This window comes from Pelophylax lessonae, assembly GCF_965119305.1.
Source record: "Pelophylax lessonae genome assembly, chromosome: 3".
Lineage (NCBI taxonomy): Eukaryota > Metazoa > Chordata > Amphibia > Anura > Ranidae > Pelophylax > Pelophylax lessonae.
The window spans coordinates 229,312,046-229,329,488 of NC_138770.1; the positions used below are offsets into that span (position 1 = coordinate 229,312,046).

At 40.1% G+C, this 17,443-nt stretch overlaps 1 protein-coding gene across 6 annotated transcripts in view; it reads right to left on the reverse strand.

The window, feature by feature from the left end:
- The window catches only part of DOCK10 (dedicator of cytokinesis 10), a 482,217-nt gene that overhangs the window by 139,107 nt on the left and 325,667 nt on the right, over positions 1-17,443 (reverse strand). For all 6 annotated transcript variants that reach the window (XM_082248984.1, XM_082248983.1, XM_082248985.1 and 3 more), the window contains exons 25-29: positions 17,074-17,143; positions 15,496-15,609; positions 14,776-14,847; positions 4,682-4,828; positions 826-909 (exon numbers count right to left, since the gene is read on the reverse strand). In XM_082248984.1, the coding sequence (XP_082105110.1) occupies positions 826-909; positions 4,682-4,828; positions 14,776-14,847; positions 15,496-15,609; positions 17,074-17,143 (487 nt within the window). The remainder of the gene's footprint in view (positions 1-825; positions 910-4,681; positions 4,829-14,775; positions 14,848-15,495; positions 15,610-17,073; positions 17,144-17,443) is intronic.

Sequence of the window (17,443 nt, forward strand, 5' to 3'; positions counted from 1 at the left end):
ACTTAGCCCAATTTTTTTTTATAATGTGAAAGATGATGTTACACCAAATCTCTCCTCTACCCTTAAAAGCAAAAGAGCGAAAAAAATTTTTTATCTTTGGGTTTAAAAAAATGGCCTTGTTTACATGGGCCTAGAACCAGAATTGCTGTTATGACTTTGCTCCGGTCCTCCTAGGCAGGAGAAATGAGTGGAGGCCATCTTTCCTTCGCTCGTCTCTGTGCCCAGCCACTGATTGCCCAGGTGAGCCCAGGAACTACCTCCCACCATTTCTAAAAGTGATTCTGCAGAGAATGAGTCACTCAGACCAATTTTTTCAAAGACTGGAGCTTGAGGGAAAAATAATACTTGGGTAATGGCATCTAGCTGCAGCCATAACCCCGGTATTAAACGTTAAAGTAATGAAACATTTTCCTAGTTAGGCGGTCAGCAAGTGTGTGATTTACTAATCTATCTATCTATCTATCTATCTATCTATCTATCTATCTATCTATCTATCTATCTATCTATCTATCTATCTATCTATCTATCTATCCATCTATCCATCTATCCATCTATCCATCTATCCATCTATCTATCTATCTATCTATCTATCTATCTATCTATCTATCTATCTATCTATCTATCTATCTATCTATCTATCTATCTATCTATCTATCTATCACAGCAATAAACTATTGAACAAAGCTTAAAGGTATATTTTAAACACCGTGAAACTGTGTGATTGTTCACACTTATTCTGACAGATGAGAAATTTAGAATGTGGCAGACCATAACTGATGGTATATATACTTTACAAAAAGTTACAGTATATAGAGTTATTCCTACCTTGCCATCCCCAGGGCTGAACATACTAATACAACTACTGACCATCTTGAATACAAAGCCACGATCCATAAATGTAAAACAGCGCTGGAAGACAAAGGTTATTTTTATATCAGATATATTTATAACTCATTTGCAGAACATCCATACAAAGCTGTCATACTTTTTGTGGTGGAGAACAATATCTTTAATTTCAGCACTTATGTGATGAGAAATTCAGATAATTTGTCATCCAGAAAATATCAGTTTTTTGAAGTTTTAACACAGGTTGCAATAAAATCAGTCCATTCAGAAGTGAGAATGGGGCTGTAGGGGTAAACTTCAAATTTGCTTTTGAATTACATTATAACAAGATATTTAGGTGGGGGTCAGGATTTTTTTCCCCTGTACCCCCAATAAATGTGCCTTACTTTTTACATTGCTCTGCAAACAGAATTCTTGACACATCAGCAATGGCAGTGAGTCTGCCAAATCTGGTGTCATCATGAGTCTCCATCCAGTCAAACTATTACCTCTCCTTCAACTCATAGAAGCTTCCCCCGTCTTACATACTAAGGGGGGTATTTACCAAAACGAGAGCTACCAGAATCTGGAGCAGCTGTGCACAGCAACCAATCTGCTACTATCTTCAGCGCGTGTGGGTAAGCATTGAAAATAAAGGAAGAAGCTGACTGGTTGCCATGCATGGTTGCTCCAGATTTTGGCTTCTTGAGTTCTTATTGCTCTCATCCCCTCAATGTGCTTTGCCAAGTAGATCTCTTCCCTGTCATATGACCTCCATACACGACACCAACTAGAGTTTATGCAACCACACCCATCCTGGGCTTTATCAAAGTATTAAAGCAGGAGGCAGGTCAGGGTGGTGCCTTGGCACTTTGAGTTCCACCATAACTTCTTGTTACAGTGACCTAATTTTCAATATACAAATAAGTAATTTTTTAAAAACTGCCCACAAATCTCAACAATAGATAGGCAAAGGCAGTAGGCAAAAAAAGACCCTAACCAGGGTCCTAACCATTATCCTACTCAATCCAAAATGAAAAAATGTTTTATCTCTAGATATACTGGGCTCCATTCACAGAACCGGATTTCTGGCTGCTCCTTAACGACACCTATTTTTTAATCCAAAAAATTAGCGTTGTAAACAATAAAACACCAATAGCGTCGCTCCATCAATTTCCTCTATAATTGACCGGCATTTATGTGTTAACCACATAAGTTATTGCAAACATCCTCTGAGTGTGTACAAAACAGTCTCTGGTAAACAATATTCTTGTGTCCTTGTGCTGTTTTATGTTGTTCCATGCGTTAATTACCAGATTGTCACCAAGTGATTCCCACTCACTTAAGAGTTTACACTCACCAGAGATACTTATTTATCATGCCTTTGTTTATAGTGCTGTCCAATTTATCTAAAAGGGATGGTGCCGTTTACACTGGGATCACTCCAGGAGTAACTAATCTGCCGGTGACCACTGCCGCCCTCTGCTGTCTACTTTTTCCAATTCTTGTGTCAGGCACCATCCCTTTGAGATAAATTGGACAGCACTATAAAACAAAGGTGTCTTTAATAAGTATCTTTGGTGAGTGTAAACTCAGGGAGTGGGACTCACGTGGTGACAATCCAGTGATTGGTGCATGGAACAAAATGCACCGCGAGGACATTGTTTACCAGACATGGTTTTGTACACACTCACAGAGTGTTTGTAATAACTTGTGGAGTTAACACATGAATGAAATAGTATTTTATTATTTATAAAGCTCATTTTTCGGAATATATTGTATCAGTTATAGTCTCAGCTATTGATATTTTGATGCTTAACATATGACTAATGTATAGATATTTTTGTTTTCTGTTTCAAGTATTTTATTGAATAATGCAAGTGAGTAACAACGTTTGACATACAGAATAATGTGAAGTAGTGTAAACAAAGCTCGGTAACAGAGCATGACCAATAACTGTAACTACAGCAAATCGTGAGGGTTAGTAGACAAGGGGCAGCAAAATGGGTGGTCACGAGAGAGTAGTGATTGGCATCGCCAACCCATCGGCACCCCATATAGGGAGCACACTGTGCCTAGGTGGGGAGGCGAAACCAACCAATTGTTATTCTAAAAGGGAACAGTACCCAAGTCTAGGGTACCGTGTGGGAAGAGGCAGGGGGGTGAGAGGAACATCACGGTTATCAAACAGGAGAAACATGAGCTACAGTCAGCCAGAATAAGTCGGGGAATAAGTCGAACAGGTAACCAGTAAACTGTAGTTAAAATGACACGGTAGAACCAAACTCAGACGTTGTAGGTGCTACAACATATGTATGCAGAAGGAAGTAGGGCGGGGGGGGGAACAGGGAGAAGGGGGTAACTAGAGGGGACAAGGATAAAAGGGAAGAGGGGTAGAAAGAGGGGGAAGAGGAAGGGGAAGGATCTCCGGGGGGGCCAGTACATAAGGAGTGGAGGTATTGGGTCCCCAGGTATGGTTTAGGGCAGCAATAGGGAGCTATCAAAATTGGGGGGAAGAAAATTGTCAACCCAAGGTTGCCAGATTCTATCATATTTCTCGACTCTATCTGTCAGAACAGCATCGATTTTGGCGTGAATCATAGCGTTTCTTGATTCAGTGTTTCACTTCAGTCAAAGGAAGGTGTGGGGATTTCCACGCTTTCGCAATGGTTTGTTTAGCCGCTGTTGTGACCTGTAGGAACAGTTTGTGGCGGAATTTGGACACATTATCCGTTTTTACATTCAAGAGAGCCAGTAGGGGGTCGGGCGAGATTGGAACGTCCATCAGAGTGGAGAGAATATGGAAGACGGCCTGCCAAAACATTTGCTCCAATGGACAAGATCACCAAATGTACAAGTGTGTGCCTGCCTCCAGGCAACCCCGAAAGCATGTAGCAGAGTAGTAGGGTGAAAATTTTGCAATGCGTGCGGGTACTAAATACCATCGCATCAGCACCTTGTAGTTTGTTTCCGAGGCTACTATATTTTGTGAGGCCCTCTTCGTTGATTGCCAGATTTTGGACCAATCTTCAACATCTATGGCGGACCCTAGATCCTGTTCCCACTTAGTGGTATATGCGGGAGGAGTACGGTCGGGGGAATCAGTGAGTCTGGTGTATAACGAGGATATGAGACCCCGGGCATGTGGGTCATGGAGGCAAGTGTGTTCAAAAGAAGTCATGTTGGGCAAGGAAGGGTCAGTGTGGATACATTTGGCCAGAAAGTGCTTAATTTGTAGATAGCGAAAGATTTCCGAGTTCGGTATGTTATAAGATTCACAAAGCGTTGGAAAAGGCTTAAAGGAGTTGAATGTGATCATGGAATTTGCTCTGAGAAGGCCAGCTGTCGCCCAATTACGGAATGTAGATGGGGCTTCCCAGGCTGGGGAGATATTTTTGTTTTAATGATCTCCTTCACATTGGCTGGCACTGAGTAGTGTTTCATAGACATTTGGAAAACATCTTTTTAAGGCTTATTTTTAAATGCTAATCAATGTTCCGTCTACCGCCAGGCGGTAAATTACCGCATGTGTTCACTACTAAAATACTGCATGACTTACTAAAATAACTCATGCGGTATTTTAGTAGCATTTTTTAGTGAATGTCAAAAAATGTTTTGAAAAAGGCTGTGCGGTATCTTACCGCATACTTGAATGTGGTAAGATACCGCTTTGTGAATGGAGCACTGTAACACAACAGTATTGGAAATTTGGGAAAGAGTTTTCTTTATGAATCTTTTCATATAAACTCCACAAATCATCATACTGTATGTCTCAATTGTGACAAAAAAAAAAAAAAAAAACAGCTTTGGGGATGCTTAAAAATGTACATAAATGCAGAACACTTCACATAGTCACCTTCAGAAAACAGGCAATGCTCAGGTTGGCCTTCTTTGTCTCCTCCAGAGCATCCTTGTATTTCCAAATTATATGGTCTGAAAAGCTCATTACAAGTGCTTCCAGCTCAGCATGGAAGGTTGTGGGGAACCTTTTAGTGCGATGAACCTAAAATAAGTAGAAAGTTTCAATCAGCATTAAATTGTTGCTCAGTCAATGAACATACCAACACACAAACACAAAATGCCAGCACTGGTGTCTGAAATGACTCTAAAACCAATTACATGTCAGAATGAAAAGGACAAGCTAAAAAAACGAAAGCTTTCAAAATAGTGACAGATGTTTTTTTTTTCTGCTTAGAAAAAGGAAACTTGAACATTTTTAATTTCTATAGGGACCATGTTACAGTGAATCCATGGGGTAATACAAAAAATGCTCTTTTATAGCATGGAGAAAGGTTAAATACAAAGGACAATTACTGTTTTACATAACTGTCACAAAGAAATGTAAATTTTTAAATGTATGAAATTTTATAGTAAACTACTTGTGACCATTTAGAATCCACCCAAAATGTTTTTGTATTGAAAATGTCAGCACAGTAAGCATGCTTGATGCTAGAAAATGTGTTGGTCACAGTGCAGTAAGCACTGCATTAGGATGAGATTCAGGTTTGGCAAAATGCTGGGTTCAGGGTGAACTGTCAGAGTTTGTGGAATAATGCGGCAATTTGCCCACCAAAATTCACTGTACTTATTATCCACTCCATGGACCTTTAAACTCTGGTCAGATGGTTTATAAAGGCAAATAATTGGAGCTTTGTTACATGCCAGCCTCTTCACTATAAAATACTGCTGCCCATGGAAATGGCGTTGTTCCTTAATACCATATACAGCTTTAAAGTTTTTCCAAGCATGTTTGTGTTTGTGCTTGGGTTTTCAATATTGCCCTCTTAGCCTCAAGTAAAGTATTTCTCCTCACTGTATGGTATTAAAAAAAAAAAAGTTTTTACATTGATACATGTTCCCTGTTGCAGTTAGCCTTGAAAACGACCCACAAAAAGCAGATTTGCCTCCTATAGATTTCACAGGGTTCAGCCCTAAAGAGTTCACAAACTTCAATCTGTACCAAGGTGCAGTTGGTTAGGCCTGTTGGGGAGGGGAGTTTGTACTTACACTAGTTGTCTGTGTTGGTGCAGTCAATCTGTACAGAGGGATCTGTGGTGGTGGGGTAGGTCTGTGCTAAGGGGTTTTTGCTAGGGGGGTCTGTACTCAAGGGGGATTTAGTGATGTTATGGGAGATCTGTACTATGGGGGGGGGGGGGTGGCTGTGATTTGTACTGGGAAGAGGGGGTAAGTTTGGTTGTATTTTGTAATGTGGCCTGTGCCTTATGCATTCCTAACCACAACACTATAGACATTGAAGGGAATTTATCAAAACTAGGACAGACATAATCTGAAGCATCTGTATATACATTTATTTTATATTGTTTATTTTCAAAGCTTATGGCTCCTTTCACACGGGCAGCGCGCCTGACGGAGTCCGTTTTGCTCAGTGGGGATCGATCCGCTGATCCTCGCTGAACAGGCAGATGACAGCTCCGTCTCCGTCTCTGTGTGCAGAGATGGAATTGTCAGACCCCTGCTTTCCTCTATGGGAGATCAGATGATGTCTCCGCTGACATCCGCCCCTCCATAGGGCTGCATGGAGCATCCAATCCGGTCTGCCTGAAAAACTGGCAGGCGGATCAGATCGGAAAGCCCGTGTGAAAGGGGCCTAACTGAACAAGTTGAAGATAGAAGCCATGTACAGCTGCTCCAGATTCTTTCTGATCCAGTTTTCATAAATTCACCTCAATGTGATTTAAATTTCATATTCCTGACCACTGCACTCTAAGTACAATACTCTTGAAGTTCTTCTGTAAGTTAAGCTGTGTACATAAAATTATAGGTGATGGAACAGTTTAATTTTATTATAATAAGTGTGCTGAGGTTTGTATATGTCTGCTAAGCTGGGCATAGACAGATCTAAATTCGGCCGCTATAGCACCCAACAGTGATCATTGTTTTCTACTGGTGGGGAAAGCTCCCCCGCTCCTTGCCAGCAGAACACAATAGCACTGCAGGAGGGATGATGGGGCCATGGGTTGAAGGAAAGAAAATTGCTTGATTCGTGGCTCCATCATTAAAGCATATTTTGTGGGTAAAAGGACTGCGGCATATGTGTGTTGAGTACAGTGGGAGTAGGCTCAGATTTTATTTAACTATGCCTCTTTAAGCCTATCCTACTGCTAGCGCAACTTGTCCACACCCATAATATGCACACCGGTTTATACAATTTTTATAATTTTTTCCATGGGGGATGTAAAAACATTAGGCACCAAATATGATAGGTACGCCACTGTGTTAACCCATTAACTCTAATCTTACTAAACCAAGCATTATTTTAAAGGACAAAATTATATGAAGCCTTAACCTTAAAGTGATTCTAAAGGTATTTTTTTTAAATAACAAACATGTCATGCTTAGCTAATCTGTGCAATGGTTTTGCACAGAGCAATCCCAATCCTCCTCTTTTTGGGACCCTCTCTAACGCTCCTGTCTTCTCCAAGCTGCTTGCTATGAGGACAGTCATGCGGGCTTGATCCCGAGCACAGCAGGGCTCGGCCCTCCCCGTTTCGTGGCGCTTTTTAAAGGAGCTATAAAAACCAGGAGTGCGGTATGAACTGAGCTCAGAGATGCACTACTGAGTGCAGAGTCCAGGGGCGTGCTACGTACAGAGTGCAGAGCTCAAAGGTGCACTACGTACAGAGTTCAGGAGTGTGCCATGTACAAATTACAGTATTGAGGAGTGCGCTACATACTGAGTGCAGGGTTTACAGATGTGCTATGCAAAGTGTGCAGGAATCAGCTCTCTTTCACAGGCTGTTCACTTTCCTCTTCCACCCCTTCTCCTGGGTGCGAGAGCCACATAAAAAATGGCATGGAGGGCCGGATTCGGCCCACGGGCCTTGTGTTTGACACATGTTCCCTAGACTGTCCAATATTCACAGTTAAGAAGTCCTCTTACAGCCAATTGCTAAAGATTTTTGGGGTACCCCATGTACCCAACCCCCATTATACAAAAAAAAAGAAAAGACAACTTCTAGACTGTTCATTGGAGTTCACTTGAATGGACTTTTGCTTGGGTGGCTGGTAGCCTCTGTGCTGTCTGGGAAATAACCAGATAAAATCAAAGGCCCTAGAAATATAATACAAAATATAGTGATTTTTGTAACATATACAGCATTCACCCCGGATGCTTTCAGTCATTCCACAGCCCAGATCCCCAAAACTTTTCAGCCAGTGGTGCATGTTTTCTTTTAATTCAAACATTTTTCATTAAAAAAAAAAACCTTTAATGTTGAGCATTGTAAAAGAAATGCAACAAAGATTTACCAATGAATAGTTGATAATTATTCTTATTTTATGTGAATGTGCAACACATCTAGCAGTGCCAGTATGCATGGTTGTTTTGAATCTTTATAACTATGCCCATAAATGATGGTGCAACAGGAGATATTATCTGAAAAGAACAAAGTCTGGTCTAGCCTAAGCCTGTTCACTTGTCTGTACCACCTGGCCTACTCGCCTCTGAGAGGTCATGTGGCTATGAGGGGTTTATTGGAAAAACAATCAAAGGCCAACATTTGGAACAGACAGGCACCAAGTGACTGTCATCTCTCTAAAGTTCCCCATCTCTGTAAGTAAACCAAGTGCTATGAATTGGCACCCAGCTGCTTTACAGCTGTTCATGGAGAACTCAGTACAGAAGGGGAAAGGCAATCGTGCTTGGCTTAAAATTAGGCAAAGTAATAATGACCATGATGGAGAACACACGCTGTTTGGCATGCACTATTATATATAACATACCTAAACTAACATGCAAACTGGAAGACATTAAGAGTTTACAAATGGTTGACATTTTCAACTGGCAGTTCAAAATGTTTCCAATGGTAATAGATTAAAAACAATAAATTTTTAGTGTTACATATACTTTAGGGTATATTTATGCTGAGCAGTTGCTTTAATAACTAGGACCAAACTAAATGTTCATTATAACTTGTATTGTTACATATAGTTGGTGAGGTTGAATAAAGACAAAAGTCCATCCAGTTCAACCTGTGTAGATGTGTGTGGCTGTAATCATCTTGCATACCCCTGAATGTTCTGATCCTTGAGATGTACGTCTAAGAGTCTTTTGAAAGCCACCATACTACCCGCAGAAACCACCTCATGTGGTAGAGAATTCCACAATCTTGTAGCCCTAACAGTAAAGAACCCCCCACGTTGCCTGAGGTTAAAACGCTTCTCCTCTAATCGCATTGTATGCCCCCGAGTTCTCATGCAATCCCTTCGACTGAACAGCTTTTTTTCTAAGCCTAGATCCCCATTTAGATATTTAAAAATTGCTATCATGTCCCCCCTCAGGCGTCTCTTCTCCAGGGAGAATAAATCAAGCGATTGCAGACGCTCCTCATAATCAAGGTCCTCCAATCCCCTAATTAGTTTAGTTGCCCTTCTCTGGACTCTCTCCAGCTCCAACACATCCCTTCTGAGGACTGGTGACCAGAACTGGACCGAATACTCCAGATGAGGTCGGACCAGAGTTTTATAAAGTGGAAGGATTATAGTCTTATCTCTGGAATACATCCCTTTCTTTATGCATGCTAATATTCTGCTAGCCTTGGCAGCTGCCGCTTGACATTGCATGCTGTTGCCTAATCTATCATCAACCAAGACTCCCAGATCCTTCTCCATTTTTGATTCTCCCAAGGGTTCCCCTCCTAACGTGTATTGTGCTTTTATGTTTCTAGTCCCCAAGTGTAAAACCTTACATTTCTCCACGTTAATCCTCATTTGCCATGTCTTTGCCCACTCCGTTATTTTGTCCAGGTCATTCTGTAGGATATCTGCTTCATGCTGTGCTGTTATTGTCCTGCCTAATTTTGTGTCATCTGCAAAAACTGATATTGAACTACTGATCCCGTCCTCAATGCTGTTTATGAATAAATTGAACAAGGTTGGTCCTAGGACTGAGCCTTGGGGGACCCCGCTTACTACCTCAGACCAGTCTGAGTACGCGCTGTTTATTACCACCCTTTGGACACGCCCTTTTAGCCAGTTCCGTATCCAAGAGCAAACCCTGCTGTCGATACCTGCAGACCTTATTTTATAAATTAAGCGCTTATGGGGAACTGTATCAAACGCCTTAGCAAAATCTAGGTACACCACATCCACTGGTCTGCCCCTATCTAGCTCACAGCTCACCTCCTCGTAGAATGTTAAGAGATTGGTTTGACAAGAACGCCCATTTGTAAACCCGTGCTGGTTACTACTGATGATGCTGTTGTCCTTAGCAAACTCTACGATATAGTCCCTTATCATCCCCTCCAGAAGTTTACATACTACTGATGTCAGACTGACAGGCCTATAATTTCCCGGTATATGCCTCTGACCCTTTTTGAATATCGGAATCACGTTAGCTTTCCTCCACTCCCCTGGTACATCTCCTGTCCTAATACTGTCCGCAAAGATCAGGAACAGTGGTCTGGATATAACCTTACTGAGTTCCTTGAGTACTCTCGGATGTACGCCATCCGGGCCTGGTGATTTGTTTGTGTTGAGTTTATCCAGCCTTTCCCTGATTTCCCCTTCCATAGTGGCAAGTCCTGTGTATTACTACTAACTATACAGTCATGGTCAGTGTACCCCTCCGATTCCTGTGTAAAGACAAATGAGAAAAAAGCATTCAGTACGGTTGCTTTTTCAGTGTCCTCTGTAACCATCCTCCCATCATTGTTAATTATGTGTGCAATATGCTCTGCCCTAGTTTTTTTGCTGTTGATATACTTAAAGAATTTCTTTGGGTTTTTTTTTGCTATCCTCCGCTATTTGTCTCTCAAAGTCTATTTCAGCCATCTTGATTTTGTGTTTACACTTCCTATTTGCCTCCTTGTATTGGTCGAAAGCCAATACTGTGCCCTCTGATTTATATTTCCTGAAGGCCAATTTTTTTCCCCTAATAAGTTTTTTAACGCTCCGGTTTAGCCAGCCAGGTTTGGCTTTGTCCCTTCTAAATTTATTTCCCATAGGAATGCACTGCAAGATGCCTTTGCTTAATATGTTCCTAAAGCATTCCCATTTTTCCTCTGTGGTCAGGGATCCCAGGGTTCGGTCCCAGTTTACCCTTTCCATCAACAAGTACAATTTTGGAAAGTTTGCCCTTCTGAAGTTAAGGGTTCTTATGTTCCCCACTTGCCTTGCTATATTGTTATTTACGCTAAATGTGATCATCCTGTGATCGCTAGAGCCCAGGTTGTCCTGGACTCCTACCTCCGAGATTAGGTCTGGGTCATTAGTGATCAATAGATCCAGGCATACCCCTCCCCCTCTTTTTCCTACCCTGTCCTTCCGGTATGTGATGAGGAATATCATATAACGATGCAGTCTTTTTTTCAAACCTCAGTGACAACTGTCCTTAGTCTGCTGTACATCTGTTACTTTCCTAACTGTTCAATATTCAATAGAAATTTAAAATGTATTCATATAGCTGTAGGCATCTAGCACCAATTCTTGCTCTAAAATTGCCAACAATGGCCTGCTATATTATAATGTATTGTATATAATTTAATTGCAGCCAGTAAAGTTCTTCCTTTTCACATTAGCAATCCAATACATACAGTATTTGTGCTGAAGCACATTGCTATTCATTGTCAATTGCACCTTGACACAAATATTCAAGGGGCAGCCATGTACCAACACACAAAACATGCTAATGCTTTGAGCATTGTGGTGTTGTGAACTTTAAAAAATATTCTAATTTGTTGAGTTTGTGTTACCAACCTATTCAAAAATGCTGCTTAATGAAATGTGCCTCAATGCACGAAAACACATGCATTGGCCCCCATAGTGCTATGCTTCTTTTCAAAGTAGCCTATTTATCTAACTCTATGAAGTAGCACATTATAGGTTTGAATTACCAAAGGCAAATAGACTGTGCATTTTGCAAAGTGCAGTTGCACTCTGCAAGAGCAGTTGCCCCAGAGTTTAGTAAATGAGCAGAAGCTCTGCTGACTTTCATTATCCAATCATGTGCAAGCAAAAAAGTGGCTGTTTTTATTTTCCTTGCATGTGATTGGGTATTCTTTACAAAGTGAAGCTTTACCTCATTTACTAAGCTCAGAAGCAACTGCACTTACAGAGTGCAACTGCACTTTGCAAAGTGCACAGTCCATTTGCCTTTAGTAAAGCAATCCCTGTGTATCTCCCATAACAGAGAATACACCTGATACTTTCTTTTATTCTCCAAAAGTGGCTTGGAAAATAATAGACAAAAACATGAAACTTTAGTTGTGAAGAAAGCAAGGAACAGTTTGAATCTCTGTCATGTCTTTGTTCGCATCTGGAAGATTTCCCAGCAAATTCCTTTCCCCAGAGATACAATAGGAATTACATGGAATATTACCATAAATAGGGAGAAATCCCACCACTGACAGCTGTCACCGGAACAAGTAGAAGTTTTAAGTTATTCCCTCTACTCTGGTTCTGGTGGCAACAGCAACATTTTGAATCTATCTCACTTTCTCTCCCGTTGGCTTTGTTTTTCTTTGGCAAGCAGTGAGATTAGATTTTCTAAATAAGAACACAGAAAATACATAGGATAAAAAAATGTAATGATTGTTGTGTAGCTTGAAACTTCAATAAACAAGCTTGCTGTTTTCCAAGAATCCATCAGATTGGACCATTTTTCTGCCTTCTGGGTGTTTAACAGTTGGGCAGACTGAGGTCTGGGCAGGTGCTAGATAGGAGAAACGATCTTTTACATATGCTCTGGAGATGCCCCAAGCTGTTCCGCTACTGGCATCTAATAATTTATACTATAAAGAAAACGTTCCGGGTGAATTTACATAAGGAACCACTAACAAGTGCGTTAGGTTTTAGATTAAGGAGCTTTTACACCGCAAGTTAGAAGCCCTGTGTTACTAGATTGTTATTCCTGGCACATAAATGTATCGTATCCAAGTGGTTATCTCCTCTTCCCCCTACACTTGAGGATTGATGTACACATGTTAATTTGACCCTTCTTAAAGAGTGTCACATCTTACAACAAAGGGGTATCCCCCAGAAATTTGATAAACTATGTAATCCATGGCTGCAGACCCCCTAGCCTAGCTCCATTAGGCCTAGTGTCCGTACTATTTTTTCAATGCTAATCCTAAAAACCAGGGGTGTCCAAATTATGGCCCTCCAGCTGTTTAGGAACTACAATTCCCATGAGGCATGGTAAATATCTGACATTTACAGACATAACTAGGCATGATGGGAATTGTAGTTCCTGAACAGCTGGAGGACCATAGTTTGGACATAGCTGCTAAAAACAAACCACTTTACCCCTCATTCTGTAGCTGTATCTCTATACCTACCAAGTTCTTTGGTGTATGTACCTTACTGGTATTTCTATAGCAGATGTGCACTGAATTAAAGGCAAGCTCTGGTTGTGACACACTCTTATTTTTACTTGGTTTAGATTGTGGCAATTTTTTCATCGGTAAACTTGCTATGTTTTACATAATAAAGCCTCGCCTTACTCTATGCTTTTGTGAGAAATGGGATGTGAGTAGTGCTATGGAAATTCCCAGGATTAACAGAATATTATTATTATTATTATTATACAGGATTTATATAGCACCAACAGTTTGCGCAGCGCTTTACAGTGTGGGGGTGGCAAAAATATTATGTCATATTCCCATTTCTGAAGTAACTGCATTTACTGTCTGACATTATACTGGTTGTGGACGCTGCTCTTGGCTAGATTGCGGCGAGAATGTATGGCTACAGTTTACTCAGTGTATCTTATTTTCATTTTACTTTTTTTCTTAGGTTTCTATGTTTTTTTTGTAAACCTACAATTTTTAATAAAAACCTATTTGATAAAAAAAAAAAAAAAAAGACAGGAAAAACTGTGGGTTTTCCCTGTCTGACAGAAGTTTATGCACTGAAAAGAAAACCCGACAGAGGTTTCAAACCTTCCCTTTTCTTTTTTTTTTTCCAAACAAACCTTCCCTTTTCTATCCAAAACTATATATAAGAACAGAGAAATGACTTCAAATCACAGAATAAAAGAAAGTTGGGATTCTATAAGTATTTTTATTCCCCCTCTATTCAAAAGAAACCTGTCTTCAACTCACATATCATTGCCACTAGTTGACATTACCACAGATAAATATGCTTACCTAAAATAAGTCTGGCTAAATTTAGGCCCAGAATTTTAGTTTACATCCCAGAAGATGACAAATAGGGGCTTCCATGTCTTCAAATGCTTTATTTAGATATTTTATTTATTTATTTCAGGTACTTATATAGCGCTGACAATTTACGCAGCGCTTTTACATATACATTGCACATTCACATCAGTCCCTGCCCTCAAGGAGCGTACAATCTAAGGTCCCTAACTCACATTTATACATACACAGTAGGGCCAATTTTATACAGGATCCAATTAACCTACCAGCATGTCTTTGGAGTGTGAGAGGAAACCGGAGTACCCGGAGGAAACCCACACAGGCACAGGGAGAACATGCAAACTCCAGGCAGTTAGTGTTGTGGTTGGGATTCGAACCAGTGACCCTTTTGCTGCTAGGTGAAAGTGCTAACCACTACACCACTGCACCTCATTCTTAAATTACCTTGGGTGTTTATCATTTTAATTTGTTTTCTATATTCTCTCTGATTCCAGTGTCATGTAAGATACATATTAAAGAGGTAATCTTCAGATTTCCTGGTGTATACTGCCTGTCTTCTGAAACTTTTGTGTGCTGCATTATAAAAGAGTGGCAGTTCAAATTAGGTTAGGCCTTTTTATTCTCTATACTTTCTAGGCCATTTTATTCTCTATTACTCTCTATGCAGTACATTCTGGAAAAACAAGTGTTGCAGAGTCCAACAAATGCAGAAAAGTGCAAGATTGTGAAAAGGTATAACCAAAGGAAAGCAAGGCAGAAAAGAAAATGATCAGCAAATCTGTACCAAAAATGTAGGTTGTGAAGAAAAAAACACATTTCCACCCCGTATATTTACCTGCATCATGTCTTTCTCATGGAGGTGCTGTGCCATGGATTTGATAATTATGTCAAAGAAAAACTGGGAATGCTGTCAGAGGAATACAAAGCAGCTGTTATTCCTGGCACAATCATTCTTTATTTCAGAAAATACGCTTCCAGCAAATTGCATATAGACTGCTGTATACCAACACATGTTGACAATAAATATGGCAGGATTAACATCCCAACTGCTAAAGCTGAACTGTAAATTATTTTAATGCATTTTTAAAAGGGGCTTCAACTTCTTGACTGTAATGGATAAAATTCACATTCATAAGTAGAAAGTGTTGAATATAATCTTTAATCCATAAAGATGGTAAAGGTCTTTTTAGGACACTTTAAAAGCCCCTGGCCTCCTTAAGATATGGCACATCTTCACTGCATTAACTGGTAATGCAAATAAACGCTGCCTGTTTTTATAACAAGATTAGCACTCATTGATCCCAGGCTCACAGGGAGGAGGCTGCAACCCTTAATTTTTTTTTTTTTAAATCTGGAATCAAAATGTAAATATTAAAAAACCTCCAGACACTATCCTGCAAAGTGAAAGGCAAACGTTTCCAGTTTATCTTTCTAATTGGACATTTTTCATTTTTTTTCACTTTGCTTTAATTGCTTCTAATTCTGATCATCACAATGTATTCCCTGACATGAACACACAAGCTTTGCAGAAACTGCTGCAAATCAAAACGCTTACCTTCAGCACATGCTTAATTGTATTTAGATCATTGCATTTTAAAAGGCTTGTAATTCCTTTGGAAAGTTCCTCATGAACGGTCCGATCTCCATATGACTGAGTTTTGAACACATACTAAACAAGAAAAAAATTATGGATGTTTACTGTATATTTACAATATATGTAATACAGTGTATGAAATATTTTAAGTTTATGTCTCTGCAAAAAAAAAAAAAAAACATATTCAGTACATCATGCCCCTTGTTTTTTTTTTTTTTTTTTTAATGATGCAAGTATAGAAAATAGCCATTGGTCCTGCCAGAAATCTAGTGTGCTTCTGATATCCTGTAGTGAGCTGACGACACTGCCTCTGCTGCACTGAAATTCCTAAAAATGTTGTCAGTCCTGCTTAAAGAGGAACTCCCTTCCCTGCGGTCCCCTCCCCCCTTACCTGTTATTCAGATGTGTCCTCAATTCAAATACTCACCTACCAATTGGATCAGGCATTGTTCAGCTGTAATCTGCTGCACCGCTGCCACACATCTTGTTCCGCATCATCATCTTTGTACCCAATCTCATCAGGTGCTGGCTGCTTCCTATGGTTAGGCAGCCGCCCCCTGATAATGTGTGCTAGGCCACTCTCCTCCCACTGCTGTGAACAGAAATTGAAGCATTCTGGGATATGTGATGTACACATCCTAGGAGACTTCAAGGAAGTGGAGTCATCATTCTCACCTAAGTGAGAATTGCAAACGAGGAGCAGGGTGTACAAAAAAAATAAAAGAAAACAAAGTGCACATTCTCCATTCTTTTTATAATTTAACTGTACAACGTTTCTGCTTATTGCCACCTTAAAGAGATTGTAAAGGTAAAAAAAAAAAATAACAAATATGTCTATACCTACCTATTCTCAGGTCCCGTGCTGGCAATTCTGCCCTCTCCTCTCTGCCCAGTGCCCCCATTTGAAAGCTGCTTTCAATGGTGGCACTTGTGCATGCTCACTCCTGAGCCCCTCTTCTGCGTCCATTGACACAGATAGCAGGAATCGGCCACCGCCCCCTTATGACTGGCTTTGATTGACAGCAGCTCCTGGTGCCCTAGTAAAGCCAGTGAGACCCAGAAGAGATGGGAAAGAAGAGCTGCAGATGTGCACAGCACTGGATCAAATGAGGGCTCAGGTAAGTAAAAGGGGGGGGGAGATGCTGATGCATAAACATTTTTTACCTTACTGCAAGTATGGCATTAAGGTAAAAAATGTTTAGGCTTTAGAATCACTTTAATGTTTTAGGCTCTTTTCACACTACTGCATTGTACGTGTTGGTGTGTTGCAGGTGACAATCATTTTAATGCAGCACACCCAAACACACAGTAAACCAACACCGTGTGTTGTGATGTATTGCATTAGAAAAAAAAAAAGATGCCGCTATATTTCTGTGTCTCCCCTGGTGCAGTAGAAACTCATTAAAAAAACAGGCTGTCTAATCACAGCATGCATTATTTTTATACAGGTAAGCACTGGAGCAGATAGGTTCGAACCCACAACAACAGCATTCCAATTTTTTTTCTTCAATGCTTAGAAACATGATCCAAAGTGCCTACCTTTATGTAAGACTGGACATAGTGTTCCAGCTGTTCCTCCTGGCATTTTGCTACGATGTCTGTAAGGACTCTAGAGAAAGATATAGTTGTATTGTTGATAATTTAGGGTATCAAATCAAAATTGGATATTGTGTGCTCCATATTTTTTTTTTATCAAAGCAGGTTTATTGATGAGTTGCACATTGCAGCAAACATAAAATGCAGGATAAAAGAGGTACACATATATGCAGCACTTATAATAACAAAATGAGTTGAATGTAGAGTGAAATGGTTGTTGTAGTAAAAGTATACAGGACTGTGTAACTTTAATTGGCTGGTCATGTAAAAAAAATAAATAAACAGCAAAAAACTGTCAGAATAAAAAAGTACA